Below are 24,244 nucleotides of genomic sequence, written 5' to 3' on the forward strand. Positions count from 1 at the left end.
CACATGTAGTTGAGCGTGAAGAAGAAAAAACACTGAGCCTCTGCATTTGTAATGAGTAGCTGACTGTTTTACATGCAAATTCTAAAACTTATGAATCTTTGTCTGATTTTGTGCTGCTTATTTAGCTTTGCTAATTAGGTCAAGCCAGTTTACCACTAAGACAAGAACTACTGTGTAGTTGTAATCTATAAATCTCTGCAATAGAGCTTTGATTAGTACTTATAAATTCAGAAAGTTCTGATTCCTTGCCTAAAATGAGTAATACATTACGATCAAGCTTCTCCGAACATAAAGCAGATTTTCTGAGAATCCACAATTTAATTTGGGGACAGGAACATTAATGCTTTTCTCAAGTAAAAACAAAGCAAACATAACAGAAGAGGAACTACTGAACTTCACAGTACTTCAGGATCACTCTCAATGCTAATTCTCCCAATGAGGTTTAAGTGGTGTGCCTGGAATGCATAATTAGGGTAGCAGAGGGGTTGCTTTTTTATATCACTTCATTACTTTGCATTCACTTCCTCCATTAGCAATACCTAGAAGCAGACCTGACAATTTAATGTCTAGCAACATACTTCTGGAAAAGCACCTCCCCCACTGCCACTAAAATGTTTCTTTCCAACACTCACTGCTTTACAAAGACTTGTTGGCACAAAAGAGAGTTGCAAAATTCTTACTAAAATGTCGTGTTTTCCAGTAGTTTTAAGAAATTCACCAATTCTTTTTTAAATGGCAGCACTTAAGACTGCTGGTGAAGGAAGCCAATATAGTGTTTACTGTTCCAAAAGTAGAAATAGTCTCAAATCATTCTTGCTGTTTTGATAAGAAGAAAAACTAAAGAAAGAACTCTGATTTGAGAAACAGCATTCTGTTTCCACTGTGACACGCCAAGTTGAGAGTTTTTAATAGGTACTAGTCAGTCATTTACAGTATACAGGGTTTGCAGCTCCCATGCTCAACTGTGGAAAACAGTAAATTGCCTGAACTTTAGTGTGCAAGTAAGGGTAGAGATTTTTATTGAGGCTGTGAACAGGACAATCATGTCATTTACTGCCCCCAAACATTTTCTGGCTTATGAAAAAAAAAAAAAATGTACAATCAACCCTGATTAACTACATCTCCCTGTAAAAAATGAACCAGTTAAATTAAAGTCCTGCTAATCAGACTGATAGTCTGCTTTTTGTTTTGTGCTTGTTTGGTGTGTTTTTTTAAATGCATGGCTCTTGTCTTCAATCAGGACAATTTTATGCTTCAAATGAAATGCAGCCATTTGCAAAGCTAAAAGCTGCTTTCCATTTAAGAAGAAAACTAATCTAGAAAGTTCCAGTGATACCTGTCCTCGTAAATAACCAAACATTTTGATCCTCCTTGTGAACAGGCACATGTGGTAGTGGGGCTGGAACTAGATGACCTTTGAAGTCCCTTCCAACCCATTCTACGATTTCCAGTTTCAAACAGGGGCAACTCATGGGCCAAGCACCTCTTTCTAGAACAGAGAGAACAAGAGTTCTGCCTTGTTTCATACCTCAGATCTATCCCTGTCACTTCTTCTGTTGGACAGTTCAAACAACAGTGCAAGACAGGCAGCAAAACGTCACCCACCTTGCAGTTCTTGCCAGTGTAACCCAAGGGACATATACATCGGTACGTGCCCAGGCTGTCCACGCAAGTGCCCCTGTTCAGGCAAGGATGGGAATCACACTCATTGATTTCTGTGAGGCAGAAGGGTCCCGTAAACCCCACCGGACACTGGCAGGTGAAGGAATTGATTCCGTCCACACAAGTGCCTCCATTGAAACAGGAGCTGCAAGAGAGGGGGAAGAATGGTAAGCTGAGACAAAATGCAATTAGCTCACAGCCATAAACATGAGTGAAATAAGAGAGAAAACCAGATAACAGGATGTTCTGACCGCTGCTAAGTTTCTTCTGAAGAAGCATAAATCAGATAACAGCAATCCAAGGAGACTCCAGCTCACTGTCTTTTATCTCAGCAGGCAAAGAAAGTAAAGCAGGGTTTTACTGAGCCATTAGTGATGGATGTAACTTATTTAATGAAATCTTCCCAGCTTCAATGTGACCACAAACAGTACCGAGTGTGGCTTGCTCAACTGATAAATTTTATTACAAATTACAATTGTATTACAAATTATGAGAAACAAAACAATTGGCCCTTTTTAAAAGCTTCAAAGGAGTCAGAGGTATGTTTTCTCAAGGAAAAAGCTTGTACAACATGCAAAACACAAGCATGTTCTTTATTGAAATTATGTGAAAGTATTGGTATTGCTAAATCCCTTCCTCCTCTTCTCATGAGAACCTTAAGTCCTGGTTTGTAAAACTACTCATACATGCCTTGGCAGATTTCAGATCAAAGGAATTATCCCCCTCCCCTCAATCTTCTAATCATATGAAATTCTGCCAGATTAGGTGTCCTAGGGAGAAGTGACTGGGAAAGTTAGGAGTAGTGATGCCTCATGCAAAGTTGACTCCATTTTCCTTCCAAAGAAACTCCTGCTCCTCTGAGTATAACCCTAGATCAGACTCAAGATAATCAGTTTGATAAAGTACCCAAACCAAATTCATGCTTGTTATCTGCTTTGTGCACTGTCAAAGGGTATTTCCACGAGGGAAGCCACTGACTCATCCCCTTGAACTCCTGGTGCGAGAGTGCAAGCTTTTAGTATCTAAATTCTGACCTCCTTTGTCTTACAGACTGAATTCTGCTTTACAGGGAGCGTAAACTGCTGTTTACATTCATGCCAAAGCAAGGAAGACAGAGGAACTGTCAATCACTTTGTGTGTTTCACTGAAACCAGGTACGTGTCTCCAAAAGGAGGTGGCACTCTCTCACAGGTAGCTTCTCACACAAGACACGGAAGAACTATTTGAACCAAATTCAAATTAGCCAACCACCACAGCGCTCTTTAGTATAGCCCAGTAATTTTGGTTGAGAAGGTGTGACTGGTTTAGCTTGGCAGAGCGTTGAAAATTGCTACATCCTTAATTCATACCTGCAAGACTGGTTTCTGTCCTGACTGATAACAAAAACAAGAACAGGATGAACCTCAAGGAAGAGCCAGGCATTCTGCTAAAACACCCAGCATACTTCACTCGATTAAACAACTGTTGTGCAAATTAAACACACCCTCATCAGTGACACAATCCTGTTCTTAAGAAAAAGATATTAAAATACTTCCTCTCCCACAAATGCAATTTTATAAAAGATAAGAAAGATCTTTTCTAGGTATGCAGAAAATACATGAGAATAGCAAGAGCTTTGCATTTAGGCAATTTGGTAAATAGACTAGAACAGACTACTTTTTAATTATCTTTTTTAACTATTTCAAGCTTTATTAGAAATTGTTTCCATTTGAGAATCTGAAGTTACTTACATCAATTCTAACGAAGCTTAAAGTAAATATGGAGGCAGATGATGGAATCTCAGGGTTAACTCTCAAAGAGCTTTTAAATCTACCACATGAACCATTTATACAAGGACCAGCTGCTGAGCTTTTTAGCTCAGTTCCACACCTCCCCCTTTAGAATGACCTCAGGTTTTATCTCAACACTGCTAAACCACATCCAGTTTGTGAGCATTAAAAGATCTCTGATGATTAAATCCTTCCAGTGCAGAATTTGTGGATTTAGCGTTTCTCCTGGTTGCTTCTTCATACTATTTGTTGTCAATAACTCAATTTAGGACTAATTTATCTTTCCTGTCTTTCTAAGAATCGGCCATCACTTTCATTTTTGTAGCTTTTGCATTTCCCAACACAGTAACCGTTCATAACCAATCAATTATTTCCCCTCCCCTATAAGATAATGGTCTTATAGAAATATACATTATTTATATTGTAATAAGCTAGTGCCTGTAACTGTTTTAACTTTCATTAGACACTGTCACATTTGTCCTATAATGGAACTAAGCTTCTAACTAGAACAACATTAGAAGAAACTGAAGATCAAATCTGATGGGCAACTGTGTTTCAGCTAAACAAGCTTTCCTTGCATGAATCACAACTGTGTCTGTGATCAGTGGCAGGAAAACAGATCCTAATTGTTAAGAACTGCTTCTGAGTAGGACTGGCTTCAAGGTATGAGCACACAGTGTGCAGCTCCCTGGCGCTGCAGCACGGTGAGGTCACCTCACCTCTCAGTGCATTCGTCGATGTTGTTCTCGCAGTTGGTTCCCTCAAACCCCGGGGGACACTTGCAGGTGTAGCTGTTGACGTAGTGGGTGCACGTGCCCCCGTTCCTGCACGGTTCACTCAGACATTCATTGGTGTCTGTTTGACATTTATCTCCATGAAATCCAGGTAGGCAGATGCACGAGAAGGAGTTTATCCCATCAACACACGAAGCTCCGTTTTGGCAGGGATCTAAGACAGAAGCATCACAGTGAATGTTAAAGTGGGTAACAGTGAAAGGCCAGACGTAGAGTAGTTGCTTTTAACAAAAAAAAAAAAAAAAAATCACAGATGCCAGGGTGTGACAGACTACTGACAAGTTTTTCTGAGCCACTTTATGGAATATATAACTGCAAAGCATTATCAATAATGAATTCACAAGAAGGTATGGATCAAGGCCAAGCTTCAGGGGCTGAAGGTTTCTCTGCTGCAATTTGTTCAACCAAAACCAATGAAACCAGACCCAAAGTGTCTTGGTTTAAAATTCAAACTCTGCTTTTTTTAACAGATGTCTACTGATTAAGACAATAAAAACAGCACAGCAACTGTTTCTTCTTCCTTACCAAGTTTTATTCATAAGAGAACTTAGCACATTGTCTCTTTTCCAGACACTCCTCAGTGCAGGAGAGAACTTGTGTGCTTAATTTTTAGCATGAAGACAGTCCAGTCAAATCCAATGTGTAAGTGTATATTAGCATATATATGAGCAACTACACATGACTGAGCACTTAACATTTTTCCCAGTATCAAAGACTGACTGGGGAAAGGCTGGCAGGAAAGCCTGGATTCCCCTCACCTCTGCGTTTCTTGACATTTTCTTTATTCCTACCATACTCTTGCTACTTGCATGCCACCACTTCTAGGTCTTAAGCCACCCCCTACTACTGTATTCCTTCTACTTCCCACAAGGACCAATTTGCCTGAAAGATTTCTGCCATTTAGTAATTTCTTCCTGCTTTGCTCCTTCCACTTTTGGATTTAAGACCCACATTCCTGAAGCCAGATTCCTTTTCTACTCTGCATTCCACAGACCAAAGCCTAGTATATGAAGGCAGAGAGGGAAACTGGGAGGGGAGAGGAAAAACAGAGTCAGGAGGGGGGATGAAAAATAGATTACTGAGCCTTATTTTGAATTTATGATTATTTTTAAGTACTACTAAAATATGAAGTTGAAAATGCAAATAGACTCCACTGAAAATTTGCAGTTTAACATAAGTATGAGATTATTTTGTTCACTGGGAAATGAAGAAAAGAAATGTGAAAGCTCATTTATTGTCTGAGAAATACGCTCACATGATAAAAATTTGTGTTATGAGACACACCTGCATCCATTTAAAGGTCATTTGACTACTGCAGAGAAAAAGCACATTCAAAGTGAGACCCCTGGCAGCTATAAAATGTTGTGTCTGTGGCAGTCACCCATGTATGAGTGAAGCCAAAAGCTGTGCATTAATTCTCTGTGCCACACATTTACTGACAGAAGAAGACTCGGGTATCAACTTTTCAGTAAGTTCCTGTTTTTGGAGCGTTTGTTTGCTTCATAGATTAAAGACATTTGGCTCAAGGCGTGGAAGGTTTTTGTTATGCTAAATGAAATCAGCTGTGGCAGTAATTTGAAATGCTTCTTCAGCCTCATGGGTGTGCTGCCTAACAGACAACACGGGGTGAATCTCACAGCTCTCAGAACACTTAGGAGCAGAGAGAGATGGCCCAGCTGTTTGAGAGAGAAAGATGAACACTTTGAAAATGTTTTTATCTTCAGACACCTACATGAAAACTAACAGGACAGGCAATAATTTTGTTGGCTTCAGTAAGCAAAGCTCAGGGTCATGGCATCATGACATTTTTTGTACTGTACCTGTTTTCTCAGAAAAAAGGAATCAAAAGCTGAGGCTGAGCCAGATGTCTTAAAAGATCTTTCAGCAGTGCTGCTCTGGGGGCTCCCACGGTAACTTTTGCTAATAAACTCCTTTGGATCCTTCTCTACAGCAGTCACAAATTTACATTTCTTTTTCAATGCAAAACGCAATTTGCCAAATTCATACCTAAAGTCTCTAAGACTTCAGTTTGGTTTTAAGCTAATCTAGTAAAAAACAGCGTTTTTTTGGTTTTGGGTGGTTGTTTGGGGGTTTTTATTTGTTTAGTTTGGTTGAGTTTTTTTAAAGAGCCAGCCCACCAAAAAATTACAATGTCATGAACTCCCCCAAGGTTTGATAAAGCACTTTTCAAATAGTAACAGATGAACTTTTAAACACATGACACTTCTCTTTGATTTTATCTGATGATGATATGGAATATGCCCAGCAAGAAAAAGAAGCTACTATGTATTTGGTTTCTCTTGTAAACAGCAGTGCTAAGGGCATGAGATGAACACTTGTTTTCTTGCAATTTAACCCATTTCAGTACTCACCAGTGTATGGGCTACCCTCCTGCAACTGTTATCTTCCTGCTGCTTAACTTGTTTTCAAATATGGAACTGCAACAGGACCCGCTCTTTCAAGATTATTAATGTCAGACAGAGACATTTCAGGAAAGACTGCTGTACCCCAGGTTCCCACCACACCTCGATCAAGTTTAACGCAGAAATATAGGTAAGCCCTGCAGTGGTAGTTCAACTTGATGTATTAAAATTTCAGGCAAATATAATTCTTCATTTAACAGTGCTTCTCATTAAAGTATGTAAAACTCTAAGGACCTTTTCAAGTTAAGAATCTGGGAACAACAACTGCTATCAGTTCTATCACTGCAGTTCATTTCTAGCAGCTGAATGTGATGGATTTTGACTGCCTCAAACATGCAAGTCTTACAAAGCTGAGGTTTGGGGTTTTTTTCCTTTTGGCAAGAGATTATAAAAGACCTTCCAGTATCTGTCAAACAGCAGTTTTTAAAATGACAGCAAAATTACTTCCAGGAAAAATTGGACAACACAGAGCAATCTGCTGATACTCACTTGAAAGGCAGTCATCGACATTACTGTCACAGTCTCCTCCAGTGAAGCCAGGCCGACATTCACACAGGTAACTGCCTTGAATATTATGGCACAGAGCATGATTTTTGCAGGGCTTGGAGAGACATTCATCAATATCCACCGTACATCTCTCCCCTGAAATACAGAGAGCCCAGAAGTAAGACCCCTCATAAGGCAACGATCAGGAGGCTCAATGCCAACACTGCTCAGCAACTCCAAGTACAGCATGTTCCCCATCCACGTTACCTTCCCAGCCAGGGGCACACTGGCAGGTGTAGCCTTCAGAGTCAGGAGATTCTTGGCAAATTCCTGAGTTCTCACAAGGATCAGGGGAACAAGGAGAAACCACCACCTGGCAGTTCACACCTGGAGAGCAGAAGGGGAAAAAACAGAAGAGTATGCTGTTAAGAACTTGGCGCTTCTTGGAAGAATGAACAAAGAGATTGTAACTCGCATGTTTATCCCACACAGCAGTGGACATTTTGCCAGCATTGCCACATTTGAAAAATCTCAGCAGAAGGGAAAGGAGAGCAGAGCACTCCTTGTGGGCTCAGTGCAGACAGCAGACTTGGTAACTTTAATACCCCTCCAACTCTCAGTGAATTTATATACTTTTCATAATTTGCAAGGAAAATTCAGCTAAGCTTCCAACAGAACATTTCTTAATGAGTCCAAACAAGGCTTATATATGATCTTACCAAGTATTTTGTTACTGTATCATGTCTGACTAACTGACTAACAACTTCATACAGCCATGGCATTTCCCATCTTGATTTCTATTTCCATGAAGTTTAATAAAAAGCAATTATGTTAAGGGTGCAATGGGATGACAAGGAAAAAGATAACAAAGTTTTCTCTGAATTTTCACCTTTGAATCCTTTCCTGCAGTTACATCTATATCCATTCAGTAGATCTTCACAAGTTCCTCCGTTCTGGCATGGGTTTGATTTACATTCATTCCCTTCTGTGGAACAGTAATCTCCTATCCAGCCTGGGTCACAGACACACTTGTACCTTGAAAGGTAAAACAGCAGTAATTTTAGAGCATTCTGAAATAACTCCAGTTATTTCAGAAACTACCAGTTTCTCCAGCAGATTAGTTTTGGAGAGAAAAGTAGAAGACCCCTAAGTTACATTTGGATTGCTTACCCCTGCTGTAGAGTTTTGAAAATACGGAAAATAAACCCTCTCTTAAAATCATACTTCCCTCCATTACAGTTTTCACAAAGTGCTCAGTCAACCAGCAATATGTTTCTGCTTTGATAAGACCATCTCAACATATTCAAACAAAGACAGAAAACAAAAAAGATTAAAACAAAAAGTGGAGGGGAACAATAGGTTCCAAAGATAACTAGACTGATTTAATACAACAGCTGGCTGGGAGCAGGAGCAATCTTCTCCATCACGTTTCAAAATCTGAAGTAGAGCACTCTCCACCCATGTGACGTAGAACCAAGGACTTGGTGAATCACCCTGGACTCAGGCCATACAACACACACTGTCCTCTCTCCCTGTCCTGCAAACATGACTTCTTTTATCTGGCACACAGTGTAAGGTGTACGTGGGCATAAATGTGACAGATGACAGACAAGATGAACCAAAACATTTGTTTCCCAAACTTACACAGAGGCTGAATTAGCAATAAAGGCAGCTTTCCTGCCAGCTCCCAGGAAAGTGCTGAATCTTCCCCTACAGACCTACCCACAGTGGTAAATCACTTCCTTGCCTAAGTGCTGACAATACTTCCCGGGACACAACACATATTTGGGATGCACAGCTACTCCATGTATAGTTGAGAACTTTCACAAACAAAACCTCCCAAAAACTGTTGTCTCCACAGGTCTTGTGCTCCCAGACTTAGCATTACCAAAAAGAGGCCTGATTTAGGTCTCCTAAATCAACATTTGGTCTTCCTGGATGGGAAGATTCAGAAGCAACTACTGCTATCAAAATAGCCAGAGAGAGCTTCTCTTTCTTCTTCCAAGCACGCAACAAAAGTAAAGCTGAGCAAAGCTGAGTAAAGAATAAAGCTGACAAAACCTCAGCCTTGGACAAACTGTCCTGAGTCAAATATTGCTCTATCTCCCAGTGCAAAAGTTGTCAGCTTGTTCCTTAATAAAGTATTTGGGTAGCAAGAACAGCACTAGCCAACAAAGAGAGTCTCCATGATCAATGTTTTAGGGCTTGATAGAATAGATAGCTGCTGCTTCCCAGAGATTTAATTTGAACCATTTCTTTATTTCAGTTGCATTCACTCCACTCATTTGAATCATGAAACCCACCCTTTAGATGGTGGCAGTCCACCCTGCACTACATACCCATGCAAAACCAGCAAAGAATACAAGACAGGAGAGTAGAACCCATGTTGAAACACCAGTCTGCAGCTGGTGACTGAAGGTCTACACCTTCCTGTGATTTGTCATGGGTAGCAGATAAATACAGATTCTAATCTAAGAAAAATCAGAAACCTCAAGTCAAGACGAAACTCTGGGCAAAGCAAGAAATAATCAATATAGAAGGCAGCAGATAAGTTTAATGAGTACTTACCCAGTAGCAATATGTGTGCAGTTGCCATGCACACAGGGGTTGCTCAGACATCCATCTGCCTGTGACTGGCAGTGGGGGTGGTGGTAACCTTCAGGACACACACACCTAAAGCCATTCACTTCATTTATGCATGTTCCACCGTTATGACAAGGGCTGGATGTGCACTCATCGATGTCCACGTTACAACGTGGGCCTAGGAAAAAAAAAACCCAATACTTACTAAGTATTTGCTTTGCACGTCTGCAAGAACACAGCTCAGTGAAGTCAATGCAGTAGGACAGAGCTTGCATGCCTCCGTGCTTTAACTCAAGCCAAGAGAAGCATTTCTGAAAGATGCAGCACTTTTCTGTGCCTGGAAAACAGCACTTACACTCTACAAGTATTTACAAACTATTCAAGAACCTCAACAGAATTCCACTAAAAATCATTGGTTAATATTGATTAGGAAAGCAAAAAATCACTCAACTGCATCATGCTTGCAACAAACCTCTTGAGCTCCACTTGTCATAGCTCTGCTCTTCTGCTTTGAAGTAACTACCCTTTGAACAACCAATACTGCCAAACTGTCTGCAGTAAATACACTTCTTGTGGTTTATTGAGCAAAAGGGGCTCTGAAAAACACCATTTCCTGTTTTGCCTGCCTCTGATTACGACTGCAAGATCCTTGAAGTAGTGACCAAAAGGTCTTGTGAAGCTGGAAAGCTAAACAAAGTGAATGCTGCGGTAAGTTGAAAGCATTTTTAACGTAAGGAAAGGACAAAGTAACGAGACCCCACACGAGCCAGCTCTTTAAACACTGGAATATGCCAATTCATCATTTTACTGAATCCTTTTAACAGCATAACAGTAAGAAGTCCAGCAGGATAACAAATATAGTATGCCAGCAACAAAGAAGAGTGAAAGGCAAGAGTTCTTCCTGTTCTGGGGGCTAAAGAGTACCACCATGCCAAAGCCAAAGGAAGGAGCATCAGAAGTTTAGAAAGAAGCCAAGGGAAAAGCACAAGACACATGAAACGTTTTAGTGCTATTTCTAATGCATTTCAGACCTGTTCTAATTAGAATCGTTCAGTAATAAACAGTAACAAACGTGATGAGAAAACTGTTATAAACAGTACCAACCACCTTACAACAATTACTTTATAAGCATATTACCCTACATGGCTCAAAACTCAAAGTGCTGAGATGTGCTCTAGTCATCAGAAATAGTCTTGATGTAGAGTAACAGTTTAAAGCAGGGATCCAAAAATGCCTAACTGCTTCTTTTCTCAACCCTGCTTTTACTGTATCAGATAAATTTTATACTTTAAAAAGGAAACAGAACAGACCACGCAATGAAAGGGAAGTACTGAAAAAAAATCAGATTATTTATCTGGAGACTTCAGAGTGGAGAGTAGCTCAATAGAACACTGAGTTAATGCTTTGATTTCACAGAAAGAGAAATATAGTTCATGGTCAAAGCCCAAGGTAGCGTCTAATCAAACACTTCTCTATATTGTCCACAATCTGTCTGCCCCTGGAAAGATGCTGTAAATAATAAACCAAAGTCACATGGGTTTATTTGTTATAAAACCAAGAACCGTGAATTGGACGTAATTACCTAACAAGAATGGCATTTCACAGCACAGATTAGGCCGTTTTTCTGCTTGGTAGAACTTGCTGTAATGTAAGACGCTGAGATTCAAAGATTAGAAGGATTTATCGAGACACTACCCGAAAACCTTACAGTCAGTATGCAAAAACAGCTTCCCTGGCTACTCGGATAACTATCTCCAAAACAATTCAAAGCTATTGGGTAGCTGAATTTACCTGTAAATCCAGGTTTGCAGGCACAGTTGTAGCGATTAATGCCATCAATACAGTCCCCATGGATGCATGGGTTACTTGCACAGTCATCAAAGTTATTTTCACAGTTTACTCCTAGGGGGAAAAAAAAGTTCGAGGAATAAGGAGGCCAAATCTTACAAAGAAGGTAATGAAACTATTTCCCAGAAAAAGACAAATTAAGAATCCCAACTGCTTGAAGTTACACATGCATTGAGGCAACTTAAACAGGTGATGATGCAGAAGCACTGCAACACCAAAGAGCGTCACCTGAGTCACTGGATACTGACTGACTGTGACCCTGAATTTGTACTAAATGTTTAAACAAAGGAATAAACCATTTTGAACATCGTGTCTGTTTTTATTGTATGCTTGAATTTTTGGAGTAAAGAGGAAGTAAATCCCTCAAGGCCAGATACAGTACCAGTAAGAGTCAGGCAACTCACACAAACACGCCAAAACTCAGCAAGGAAAAGTAACATGAAAATGACACTCTTACACCACAAGTTTATCTCTGTCTGCAAATTTAGCACACACAGGAGCACACATAAGAAATGATTAAATGCTTGATTTCTGTTAGAATCCACCCCTCCCATTTGTGCATTTATGTACCTGAAGTGCCCAGCAAGCAGTTGCACTGGTAGCCATTCACCAGATCGATGCAGCGCCCTTGGTGGAGGCAAGGATTGCTGTGGCACTCATCTATCTGCTCACTGCATATGGCACCCATGTAGCCAGGATTGCACACACATGTGTATGAATCAATTCCATCTTGGCATTCCCCGTGGTGGCAGGGATCGGGATCACAGTTGTTGATATTCTCCTCACACAGAAGGCCAGTAAAACCTAAGGAAAAACGATGAACGGGAGTAAGTAAGAAGTTAACTGGCATGATGCTGCAGTGAATATAATGCAGATATAGAAAGAATCATATCAAGAATCAGCAAAGTGGCAGAGAGCACAAAGGGTGACTGGGCACCTCGACTGCATTTCCAGCCCTGGAAAACAACACTCTCCACTGTTCACAGCATTACAGAACAACACCATGCATGGAGAACCCTGGCATTGGAAGAGGTCACCTTCAGTTTATTTGGAACAGTAGCCATCAGAGGAAACATGTCAACCTGAGTATTTACTAGATCAGTATAAACTATCTGAAGGCAGGCTCCTGTCATTATTTCCTCTACACAATAACAGGGGGACAGAGGGAGGTTGACCTTGTTAGAATGAAGATGCTGCTGAAGCCTTCCAAAGGGAACTCCCTTGGCTCATGCCAAAGCTTCTGCAGTTCTGCTTATTAAAAATTTTCCTTTCCATCTCACTGGAAAACCTTTCAGTAACTGCAATCAAGCACCAACTGCAAATTTATTAAGGTCTGCATGCAACCTCTTCAGTTAGGAGCAATGAAACAAGCAGCAATTTGGCCTGTTTCATTCTGCTTCAGCTGGGAAACATCCTGAGCAACAGAGAAGGACAGAATCTATTCACAAACAGGGCTAAAACAACAGCTCAGGAAGGTAAGAGCAGTAAACAACTCCCTCAAGAGCCCTGTCTTCCATAATGGAGCAGAGCTATATGAAACAGGGACAATTTAAAATAAATGGTTTTCAGAGCTGAGGTTTTGGACCAACAGCTCACGCTACCTCTTCCAGCAGCTGAAGATTTGGAAGGTAGAACTTCAAATTTCAAGACACTGATTGGAGACTGATACAAACCAAGCTGCAGGGAATTTCAACAGCTGAAGAGTGATTCTCACCTGAGTATTATAAGTGGATAACAGGCTCCCCATTTTTCATACAGGTTTGTGGTTATTTCTGTGGTCAAACATACCAGGTGACGGCTAACATTTCCAAGTTCTGCGAACGTATGCATGGATGAATGGGTGCGGAAGTAGGTGGGGAGAGGGAAGGGAGGCTAGTTAGAGAGATGGATATAAAAAGATGTTAGGGAAGGAAGAAAAACAAACCGATAAGGGGACAAACGGTGGCAGGGGAAAAAAAAAAAAGAGGGTAGAGGCAAATAAAAGAGGAAAGACCTAAGACAACTCAAGAAAAGAAAAGCCATGATCTACCACTGGGAAGGAGAAGTGGAATAATGCCAGAAGGGAAAGAAAAGACAAAAAGCAAGCAGTAAATAGAGCTATCTGTACAGCATTTGGCCAAACATTTTGCAGTTTTCAATCACGTCGGCAGCTGGCGATTACCATTCAGGGAACACATATCACTCATATTATGAGATTAATAGAGCAAGAACATACTCAAACATTATTTTCCAGTAACTGACCTGCCTCAATGATGAATTCCGCATTTCAGTCTTATAGAAGGCTGTCAATATTAAATATAATACTTAGCATACATTTGTTCAAAAATTATTACCTTGCCTTCTACTGTAGCTCAACTGAACCACTTATAGATCAGATATATTTCTGGATCTCTTAATTGAGCATACCTTACTAAGATTTCCCTCTTTGCAGACAAGAGTTAGACTAGGAAAAACCACTTGAATATAGAACATAAGAATCCCTCAGATAGGATGGAAAAAAGCCCTAGTCTGTAACAGAGTCCCTCTTCCATTTTCAGTCAAAGATTTAACTAAGGATTTCACTAAGTGGTGCTGCTTCAGAAACATACATTTGGTTGCTTTCAGCCTGTTCCTTGAAAATACTCCATACCTCATTTGCCTTCATGGAAGCAGCTGTCTTCCCTCCTCATCTGGAAAATCTAGACTTTCAGTACTGAGGTGGTTTAAGCAGTTCTACTGCAAAATTCAGAACCTGCTTTTCAAGGCACATCTCTCCACATTGTCCACCCAAAACCCTCCTAGGCCTGATAAGCTCTGCACTCTGATAAGCAACCAGACCACACATCAGCTTGAGAAAGAATTTCTAAGATAGTTTCCAAGTTTGGTGAAGATTTGAGCTTTTCCTTCTGTTTGCAAGTGTCAGCTTAGTCTGTCACATGCAGTAATCAAAAGGAAAAATTCTGATCACAATAATTATTCCTTTCCTGAACTATTGCATTCTCCTTCTTTCAACAAATTCAATGCTTCTTCAGGCATTTGGGAATGGTGGAGAGTGTGTGTGTGAAAAGACAGGCTATTTTTAGGCTAATCTCTGCTACATGCTGTACAGGGCAGAATAGATTAATGAAGACAAATTCACTTTAACAGTTTGATTATTGGAATGAGTCAAAATGAGAAAAATTGCACATAAATCTAGCCAACTGTCATGGTTTGAGAGCCCCAAAATCAGTATTGGATTTTGTGGCTCTCAAACCATGACACCAACTTAACAGCACATTTCTGGGACAAAGGTAGCTCCATGAATTGTTCAGCTTCTTCCCTAATGGAAGAGCTGAAGCCAAGGCATTTGAAGCACAAGCAGTGTATCAGGCACCATTAAAGGCAACCAAAAGTAGTTCCTTACTGAGAACTAGAGTATAACAGCTCTGAACCCTCTCATTTGACCAGATGTAAAAATTAAGATAAAAATATATCTACATCACCCCTGGAGGCCTAAAGATAAGAAAATCTTTAATTAAACCTGACGCTGCTAAATATGTAATTAACCAGGCTGTAAAGGCATTCAAAAAACCCCACCTGATAGATCCACAGCTCTATCAAAACTTCTGTGTGATACTTGACAAATCATTTTAGCTACACTCTGGTAGGCAGCTACTGTGTGGTATTTCTTCCAGTGGTCACAACTGCTACTGCATTTCAATCTTACTCCTTTGACATAAAATAACCTGATGTAAGAGAAGTCAGAATACACAGTAGCACTGCTCTGTCCATCTCTTGTTCTTCAACTGTATACTGTATAATCTGACTTGAAAGAAAGAAAGGTAAACCACAAATAAAAGGCTTCACAGCACTGCTTTTCTTTATGTGGATTCCATAGTAAATACAGAAGAAGTTGTCATCTTCTGGGAAGCAAAAGATGAGGCTGAAAGAGAGGTCAGAACTCTCATTGATTGAGAACTTAACTATCACAAGTAAAAAGCGTCCTGTACTTAAATACTTTTCTCTGTGCAAAGGAGTAGACAAGACTTCACAACAACCAACCAGTATTTCAGAGAAAGAAAGAAAAAGTGTTGACACTTGGGCCACCCCTTCATGTATTTAGGTTACGTGCGATCTCCAGTCCAGGGGCTCTGAACACAAGACTAACCTGTGGCACACTGGCACTCGTAGCCATTGGGATGGTCAATACATTTGGCTCCATTGAGACAGGGCGTGCTGGAGCAATCATCTATATCAATCTGACACACGGCACCACTGAATCCTGAAAGGCAGAAAAGAAGATGAAAATCCGGGAAGTCATTTGAAGTAGTTCATCTAGACAACTGCACCGTCAGGAATTATTTGTTAGCTAATCTCAACATAAGCTCAGCAAATCTAAATTCAATTGCATCATTAAGCACACACACCACGCCCTGGTGGATTGGTTCCTCATCCAAACCACCAGCCAAACTGTAGTTTCTGTCCCCCAGGTCAAAGGAGCCCCATCTTGCAAACTGAGACAGCCAAGTCAAACAGAAATAAAGCAGAGGGAGCACAAGTGGTGTCCCTCACTGGACAGTAAAACTGAGAGCCCACCAATAAAAAACCTTCAAGTAATCAAAGCAAGCAGCTAAAAATAAAACAACAGTGCATACATCACTAGAACCTTCAGACCAGAATTACCACAGCTGTATGGAATGTGGTACGATACAGCACTGGGACTTTCAATGCACTTCTTGAATTAGTTAACAAAGTATCAACAGGTTATGTCAGATGATGCAGACCCTTAGGCACTTCAAGAAAAAAATTAAAACCTTCAGGAATGCTTCTTGGAGGAAGGAACCAAAGAAGGAGCCAGAACATCATTAGCCAGTAAGAAGGGATACAGAATAGGCTTTTGTCATATATATTCTGAACTTAAAACTTTTTGTAAGCCATCAAGAAAACAAGTGATGTTCACCCTACAGCTAACATGGATCCCTCAGCTCATCATTTTTGCTTTTCTAGTGGAGCCCAATCCATTCCCTCCTCATGCAAGTGGCATAAACCATAGTGATGCAAAACTGGCTTCTGCCTAAAAATCTCAGAAGACAAAAAGCATGCAGAGAGTCTGATCTTTAAAATGTGTTGAGAATCTCACTACGGTTTCCACAACAACAGAAGTTCATGTTGCCAACTACTCTTTTAGATGAGTGTCCAACTGTATATTTCTCAACACTTAACCCAATTACAGGTGCAATATTATTGCAACCAATACATCACTATTCTTATTTACTAGCCATTGCAACTCACTCATTCAAACAGATGCTGGTGCCCTAAGACAACAGAACCTCACAAGAAACGTATCACTTAAAACATCTGTGCAGTTCTTGGTAGGGTGAAGCAGGAAAAGTTTCCAGAAGTAAGAACTTACCAGGAGGACAGACACACTGGAAGCGGTTGACTTTATCAAGACACTCTCCATTGTTCACACAGGGATTACTTAGACACTCATCAATATCTTCTTCACAGTGAACACCTTTAAAACCTGTTAAAAAAATTGAAAAAATTGGAAGAGGTGAGTGAAGGTCCTAGAAAGTGCCCTTGGAAGTGCCTCTTTTACTAGTGCTGGAAGTCTAACCCTAGTATCACTGAAAGTTTGCAGTTTGGACAGAACCTATGAGGTAAGAACATATACCAGAGGTTAAATCATTGCACCAGAGGTTACAAAGGGATGTTGAAGCGTATTTTTCACTGTTGCAGAAGATGTTCACTTAATCAGTGGCAACAGAAGTTTGTGGTGAATTCACATGTAATGTTTTCTTCCACTTGAGGAGAAGGTGTTATGTTAAAATACTTTGAAATATATCAATAATATATATCTCTATATATATCAATAATACATTACCTTATACCAATATAAGGTAAAAGGTAAAAAAACAAACACAGCAGATTATTTTAGCTCAAGGATTTTTAGCTAATGGTAGGGTACAAGAAAAACTTTAAGAAAGGTGAAATATTTATGACTAGAGTTCCACCCTTCAAAACAGATTATATATTAATAAAAACTCATCGTAGTTGCCATGGTATCAGCTGATCACCTGCAGGGGTCACAATTCTTTCACTGTATTTTATAAGAATGTGCAACTTGTCAACTTGCATTCTTTTTCTTTTTTTAACCACTTTCTATCAGAGAGCAAAATAGCAGACTACATTGGTCACTGGGTATGCTGGTCATACAGATTTTACAAGCACGATTTCAATCAAGTAACTTTCTTTGCAGTTATTTCCTCAGGTCACCAGGAGCTTACATCATCTGGGATATTTTAAGCAAATAACTCGAACACTATTATCCTAGATCATCACATGCATACCTTAAAGCACAGTCACTCCTTTCAAGTTTGCACCTGCTTTGCTTTCACAAAGGTAAGTTTCTGCACATGCACTTAAGCAGGTACAGTAACAAATATGTTCTCACATACTCCAGCTCAGAAAGCTAACTTCCTTTGCTGATGTAGAGATTGGTTTCTTTCTTAGTCCTCTAATTGCTTTCTCCCTCCCACACACAAATGCCAAGTCCTCCTGGCTGGTGCTGCCACAGCAGGCTCTCTCTCATGGTTTCATTTTAGCCTCACCCCTTTGCAGCTTTGTGTTCCACCTCAGCAGAGCAGAGCTGGCAGCCCTTGCTGTGCTCTGCCTTCTGCTTTCTTCCTTTGTTGGAGGCCCCATCTTGGTCAGAAACTCCCCTCACCTGGCATACAGAGACACGTGAATCCTCCGATTTTATCCAGGCAGGTGGCATCGTTTTGGCACGGATTTGAGTGGCATTCATTGATGTCCATTTCACAGCGAGGTCCTGTGTACCCCTTCAAACACTCACAGTGGAAAGAGCCTTCTGTGTTGACGCATTTTCCAGCATGTTCACATGGATTGCTGTTTGCTGCAAGAAGGATACATAAATGCGTGTGTCAAAACCTCTCCTCAGAGCGGGAAAGCCACAGCATTCTTTATTAGTCACGGTCTTTTCCAGTGGTCATTCCTTTCTATCAAGTAATACTCGGGACAGACTGTTCATCCTCCTGGGGAAAGGCCACTGTGACTCACAAAAACATGTACCAGTTACTTTCCTGTCAGAAGGATTGTTGTCACTACCAATGGACCAAAAGAGCAACTCTAGTCCATATTACTAATGACAGTTCTCAAGACAGGAGCATCAACTAGCAGGGTTTAGAGAATTAATGATGCTTTCAAGGCCTTATCTCTAGGTCATCTTTTGCATTTACTTCCAAGGCAGAAAAGATACCACCACGGCCACAAAACCAGCAAACTTGTCCACTGCATGTTTTCAAAAAGAAACTGCACTCTTGTCCAAGGCAGACTAAGGAACAAAATTCAAAGAAGTGCTTCTTTCCAGCACTTGCATGAGTGCTGGTTAGGTATTACCTTCACACATCACACTCTGGAAGCATGAACAAGCACTCACAAAACCGTAAGTAAGTCTGTAAGAGTCCAGTCAATCCTCAAAACCACACAACAGCACGCTATCAGAGAACTACAGCTTTAAAAGCCCTCGTGGTCACCAGTCTTGGAAGGCACTCAAAAGATCCAGCCATGTTCTGGCTGTCAAACAGCCTTGACATATTTCTGTTGAGGCTGTAGCTACAACAGCTCCCACACAAACTGTGGTGCTTTCATTATATCCTGCAGTTCTAAGGGACAGCTTAATTATCACACCTGTTTGCATGCACTCCTCTCACAATGCTAAAGCCCTCTTGCACAATGAAGAATGGTTAAGCATCATTGCTTTTCATATTCCAGAGGCTAACAGTTCAGAGATGGACAACTCTTTTGACTCAGCCTTCTGCTCTAAGTCTCACACAAGATTTAAAACTCATCTAAAGACACTGAAATGAAAGGTAGAGAGCAAGAAAGGAGTCACATTTATGTCGAGAAGCTATGAGAAAATGTGTATTCTTGCTCCTCTGTTAGTTCATAAAGCAAACGACTCAACTCCCTGTGTGTGTTCTCACACAGAGCAAGCTCACCCATTGCACATTCATCCACATCCTCAGTGCAGTCTGCTCCCTTATGGCCTTGAGGACAGGTGCAGATGTAGTTTCCATTCACAGGATTGGTGTCACACAGAGCACCTTTCTGGCACGGATTGCTAACACAGGCATCATCCAAGTGGCACAGGAGACCTAGAGAAGTATCCAAGAGTTTATTAAAAAACGTGAGATACACCAGTCACACTGTATGTCACATAGTCATATTCCCTGTCCTGATATTTCACATAGAGACTCTCACAGATAGAGGCTTAGGCAATATCTTACAGGCTTCAGCCTATAGACTACCATGGGGACTTCACCACACACTTATAAAACGTTATATTTAAATACAGATTCTGTGACTTTAAAGGTGTCTCCAGCACTTCTGGAGCAGTAAAATGTCTGACCATTACCAAAATGTCTTCCTTGCAGCACTTAACTAACTCTTTTCTGTAACCAGCATGATAATTTTTCTGACAGCTGAAAACATAGGTGCACACGAAGCTCACTTAATTCAGATATGCTGATCACTTGTATTTCCAGGTAGTAGTTAGGAAACATATTTTTACGTAACCTAAGCCAGCAAATTTTCCACCACATCAGTGAAGACGCCTACATCCTCACACACTCACACAAAAATACCTAAGTTTGCCTTCTAGACTCATACAGTTACCATAAGTGGCACAGAGCAAGTCACCCTCATGCACAACTTCTCAGGTAAATACAGGTTCTGCTAAAGGCTAGAAAAAGATCTGTTTTCCTTGCAATCTAAACCATAATAACTTTGTCTTCTAGCCTAATACAAATACTACTTTGTCCCAGGCTACAGGGGTTTAACAGGTCTTTGCTCACGGACAGCACGTTTCCTTTCGTTCTTCCCGGTTTGGTCACAAAGCGCATAAAATAAACACATCGCTTCAAACAAGTGCATAAACTTCAGTACCTTCTGTTAAGTACCAGATTTATGCAAGTTTTCCATGCTTACCTGCCTTTCCCTCTGGACAAATGCAGGAGAAAGAAGCCACCCGGTCGATGCAGGTGGAGCCGTTGGCACAGGAGGCAGTGAAGCAGTCATCGATGTTCTTGCTGCAGTCGTCCCCGCTCCAGCCGTTGACACAGACACAGGCATAGCCCCCGTTGTGGTTGGTGCAGGTGCCTCCATTCTGACAGGCATTGGGCTGGAGCTGGCATTCATCCACGTCCTCAGTGCAGAACTGGCCTGATGCACAGAAACGAACAAGTTTAATGTAAGTTGAGACACTCAGATTCAAGGAGATTCCTGCACGGACAATGTTACTGAGGGAATCGCTGCAGTTGAGCTTGAGTCTCACTTCTTAACTCCAGGGTTTTTGAGCACGAGAACTTCCAATAACACTGTCGTCAAATTAGGCAAAGACAACCAGCATCCCTAAGTGACCCCAAAGTAGGAGTTGAACTGCAAATAACTTTAAAATGGCACAGTTTGAGAGCCACAGTTTGAGGCAGCCTGCACTGTATGAAGACACATCTGCAAGGATGAAGGTCTGTCAGCAGTGCAGCCAGAGGGACTAAGAGAAAAGATGGCCTCCCAAGAAAATCTTGTCAGTGTCAACAGACCAGCAGCAAGCGATACTGAATTTTACAGACACATATATAGAAAGCTCTGCATAAAGTATTTATTTGCCAAAATCCATCTTGCTTTGACATCAAAATCTGGAGAACCTACCACTTGCATCAATATTTTGTTCTAACAGTTATTCAGTTTCCTGATTACAATTGCATGGTTTACTTTGAAGCTGAAACTGTTTAGGTGAAGTTTCAAATCATTAATTCTTATTTTGAGCTCCTTGAACAGATAAAACCTCCTGGCTCAGCAACAGCTCATTTCTTCCCAGGCTGGCATATGGGGGCACATGTGCAACCACAGACTATGGTCACAGTCAACCATCTTCTGCTTGATGAACCATCTTCTTCCCTTTCAGTTACATTAAGAACTCCCTAGCACTGAAAGCTTGTTGGGTTTTTTTACCACACTTCTTGATAATTTGCTTTTACTGTCCTTCCTAAAACACTCATACAATGCACACAGCCCTAGAAGAAGGTCCTTTATCAGAGAGTAAGATTTGACCTGTTTGATGACCTTCCCCCTCCTCCAGCTGACACCATTGCCTCCCTCACCAGTTTGCAGCAGCTTTCCATTATTTGGGCCAAGTCTCTTTAGTAAATGTGCTGCTACCACCAAGATCCTCCCGTTTCTCTTCTCCAGTTGCTCTTTCAGCTGCACACTTACAATTGACTGGAATTCCCCCTGTATTCCAAGAATAAGAAATTCAAGAGCAGGCCACAGGTCTCCCCTGCCTGGGCTCCAGTCTATTCAGGTTTACCAATTCAAAAATAATTATTAGATGTTGTTTAAGTTACCTTGTTTATTAACGGTCCAGAAATAATGAGGCAAGACACAGACACACCCTCTTCCAATGCACAGAACTGAAACATTTACTGTTGGCAGGAATCTAAAAATGTTCATCTCCATGTCTTAACCATCTCCATCTACTATACTCATATCATGATTTCTTTTGTTTTCAAAGTACTTAAATAAATCTTTGCCTTTGATCCTGTGAGGCCTGGATTTTTTTTTCACTCAGTGACAAAGAAATACAATTATTATTAAAAAATGAGTTGCACAACTAACTGTGTTCTGTGCCTACGTTCCTTTCACCAGTAGGATTACTTCAAATCAAGAATTCTATCGCTTTTAAAACCATAATAAAATTTTAACAGTAATAATAATTACAGTAGAGTTTTCAGAATTAATCTTCAAATCCCAGTTTGCTTAGTAAAATGGGGGGGGGGACACAATCTAACACTTGGTATCATTATCTGTAAAACACCTCCCTGCATTATGAAAAAACAAACCGTGCATTTGTCATACTAGAAGTGGTTTGTTTATGGGCTTTCAGTGTTGGCTTATCAGTGGCCAGACTGAAGAGAGTCAGTTGGCTGGGGCTGATTTCTTGCAGTCGCGCGTATCTCGCAACTCAACACAACTGACTTCCTCTTAAAAAAAAAAAAAAATAAAGACGTTATTTGCTTATTATAAAAGTGATTTTCCTTCTTTTCTTGGAGGGGGCCCAACCCAGATCAAAGGACACACTCTCTGACAAACACTCATCCTTAGCACAGCCATCAGCACCCTTGCAGCCTTTACATCCTCCTTTTAGCTGCGGCCAATTCAAACTGCTGGCACTAAAGCGTGAAGAGGGTCTCAGTGCTGAAGTTGCCACACCACTCTAGACTGTAATGCATCTCAAAAAAAAAACAATTACTTGTCTTGTGACTGGCTGAATAGAAGTCCTGAAATATAACCTTTTATGGACTTTTGGGGAGGGCAATTGAGTGTGGGTGGGTGAGTTTTGGCTTTTTGGGTTTTGTTAAAGCAAGATGGACAAACTACTCCCTCATATATACTATCAGGCTTTGGTTTTTACTTTCCATCCCATTTTGACTATCCATTTCCACTCCAAGTGTTACCAGTAGTATCAACTTGGGATCTTTTTTAGTATTTTTTTTTACCAGTACTTAGAAAATACTGGTAAAAGTACTTTATTTCTCCACTTCTAGAAAGGAAGCACCAAGTGACATCACTGATGTCCTTGCAATAACCCCATGTCCTAGGCTACTCCATACTTCTGCAGCCCAAACTAAAAGGAACTTCTAAAAGGTCCATCAATGTCTCCACAAGAGAAGAAAAAGGTAGAGTTTAAACTTCAAGTAATTCAATCATATTTAAAAAACAAACCACATCTGACCTCCTTGATTCTGATCCTCACTTAGCTTCTTTGTATTTCTAATGCTCCTTTCCAGATCACAATCATATTTGTGTTTAATTATGAATCTGAATCAAACAGAGCTCCAGTTTAATGCAGTTTGTTTTAAAAACAGAGGAAATTCAATTCAATATATTAAGAGGCATAAATGAGCTATTAACTACTGTATTTTACTATTGAGTATTTTAAAGAAGACATGTTATTCTTTACCAAAGTTATAATTGAAATAAAGACTCAGTTTCTGGACAAAAACACATGAATTAAAAGCAACATAAGGCAAGTAAAGCATATCAATCTAACCACATTAATAAATGTACAATACTCAGGCTCACCATCATCAGGCAATGTAAGGGTAAGAGTCTTTTGAAAGATTTTGGAATTACATTTTGAAATACTACAAATCCCAGGCTTAAGCCCAAGATGGTCACATTTTATAACTGGAGCTGGTGAATTGGCTGAAAATGCTTGAACTCTAATTGCTGAAGTGGGGCTTGAGTGGTTTGGACATGTGTTCTGTAGCCCACAGTCCTCAAAGGAGAAAACAAAAGGGGTTTTTAGGTTGGATGGTTTGGTGAGGTTTGGGTTTTCAGATAAGTTATGGTTGCTTACGTGGTATTCTTGAATATTTAGGTGTTAACAGCATAGGATTAATGGTCAATATTGTAATTTTTCAACACAGGTTTTTGGAATGGCCACAGACTCTCATTCTCCCAAAAGGTCTGATTTGCCCACAGCAGACACTTCAAATGAGAGAAATAGATTAATACTTTGGGCAGGTGCTGCAAAGAAAAGATTTGACACTTCTGTTGTTAGTGACTTATGTCTTCAGTAATGTCTGGGATTCCAGAATGATTTTTTTTTTTATGGCACAGGCAGAAGCCTCTTTCA

The 24,244-nt window shown here is 40.5% G+C and overlaps 1 protein-coding gene across 1 annotated transcript in view; it reads right to left on the reverse strand.

Moving 5' to 3' along the window:
* NOTCH2 (notch receptor 2) overlaps positions 1–24,244 on the reverse strand; it is an 84,850-nt gene that overhangs the window by 23,033 nt on the left and 37,573 nt on the right. The window contains exons 6-18 of the mRNA XM_027658467.1: positions 20,536–20,769; positions 19,548–19,703; positions 18,254–18,442; positions 16,937–17,050; positions 15,692–15,805; positions 12,136–12,369; positions 11,509–11,619; positions 9,703–9,895; positions 8,024–8,169; positions 7,402–7,521; positions 7,138–7,290; positions 4,151–4,379; positions 1,606–1,807 (exon numbers count right to left, since the gene is read on the reverse strand). Coding sequence (XP_027514268.1) covers positions 1,606–1,807; positions 4,151–4,379; positions 7,138–7,290; positions 7,402–7,521; positions 8,024–8,169; positions 9,703–9,895; positions 11,509–11,619; positions 12,136–12,369; positions 15,692–15,805; positions 16,937–17,050; positions 18,254–18,442; positions 19,548–19,703; positions 20,536–20,769 — 2,195 coding nt within the window. The remainder of the gene's footprint in view (positions 1–1,605; positions 1,808–4,150; positions 4,380–7,137; positions 7,291–7,401; positions 7,522–8,023; positions 8,170–9,702; positions 9,896–11,508; positions 11,620–12,135; positions 12,370–15,691; positions 15,806–16,936; positions 17,051–18,253; positions 18,443–19,547; positions 19,704–20,535; positions 20,770–24,244) is intronic.

This window comes from Corapipo altera, unplaced genomic scaffold (genome assembly GCF_003945725.1).
Source record: "Corapipo altera isolate COAL_440 unplaced genomic scaffold, ASM394572v1 79, whole genome shotgun sequence".
Lineage (NCBI taxonomy): Eukaryota > Metazoa > Chordata > Aves > Passeriformes > Pipridae > Corapipo > Corapipo altera.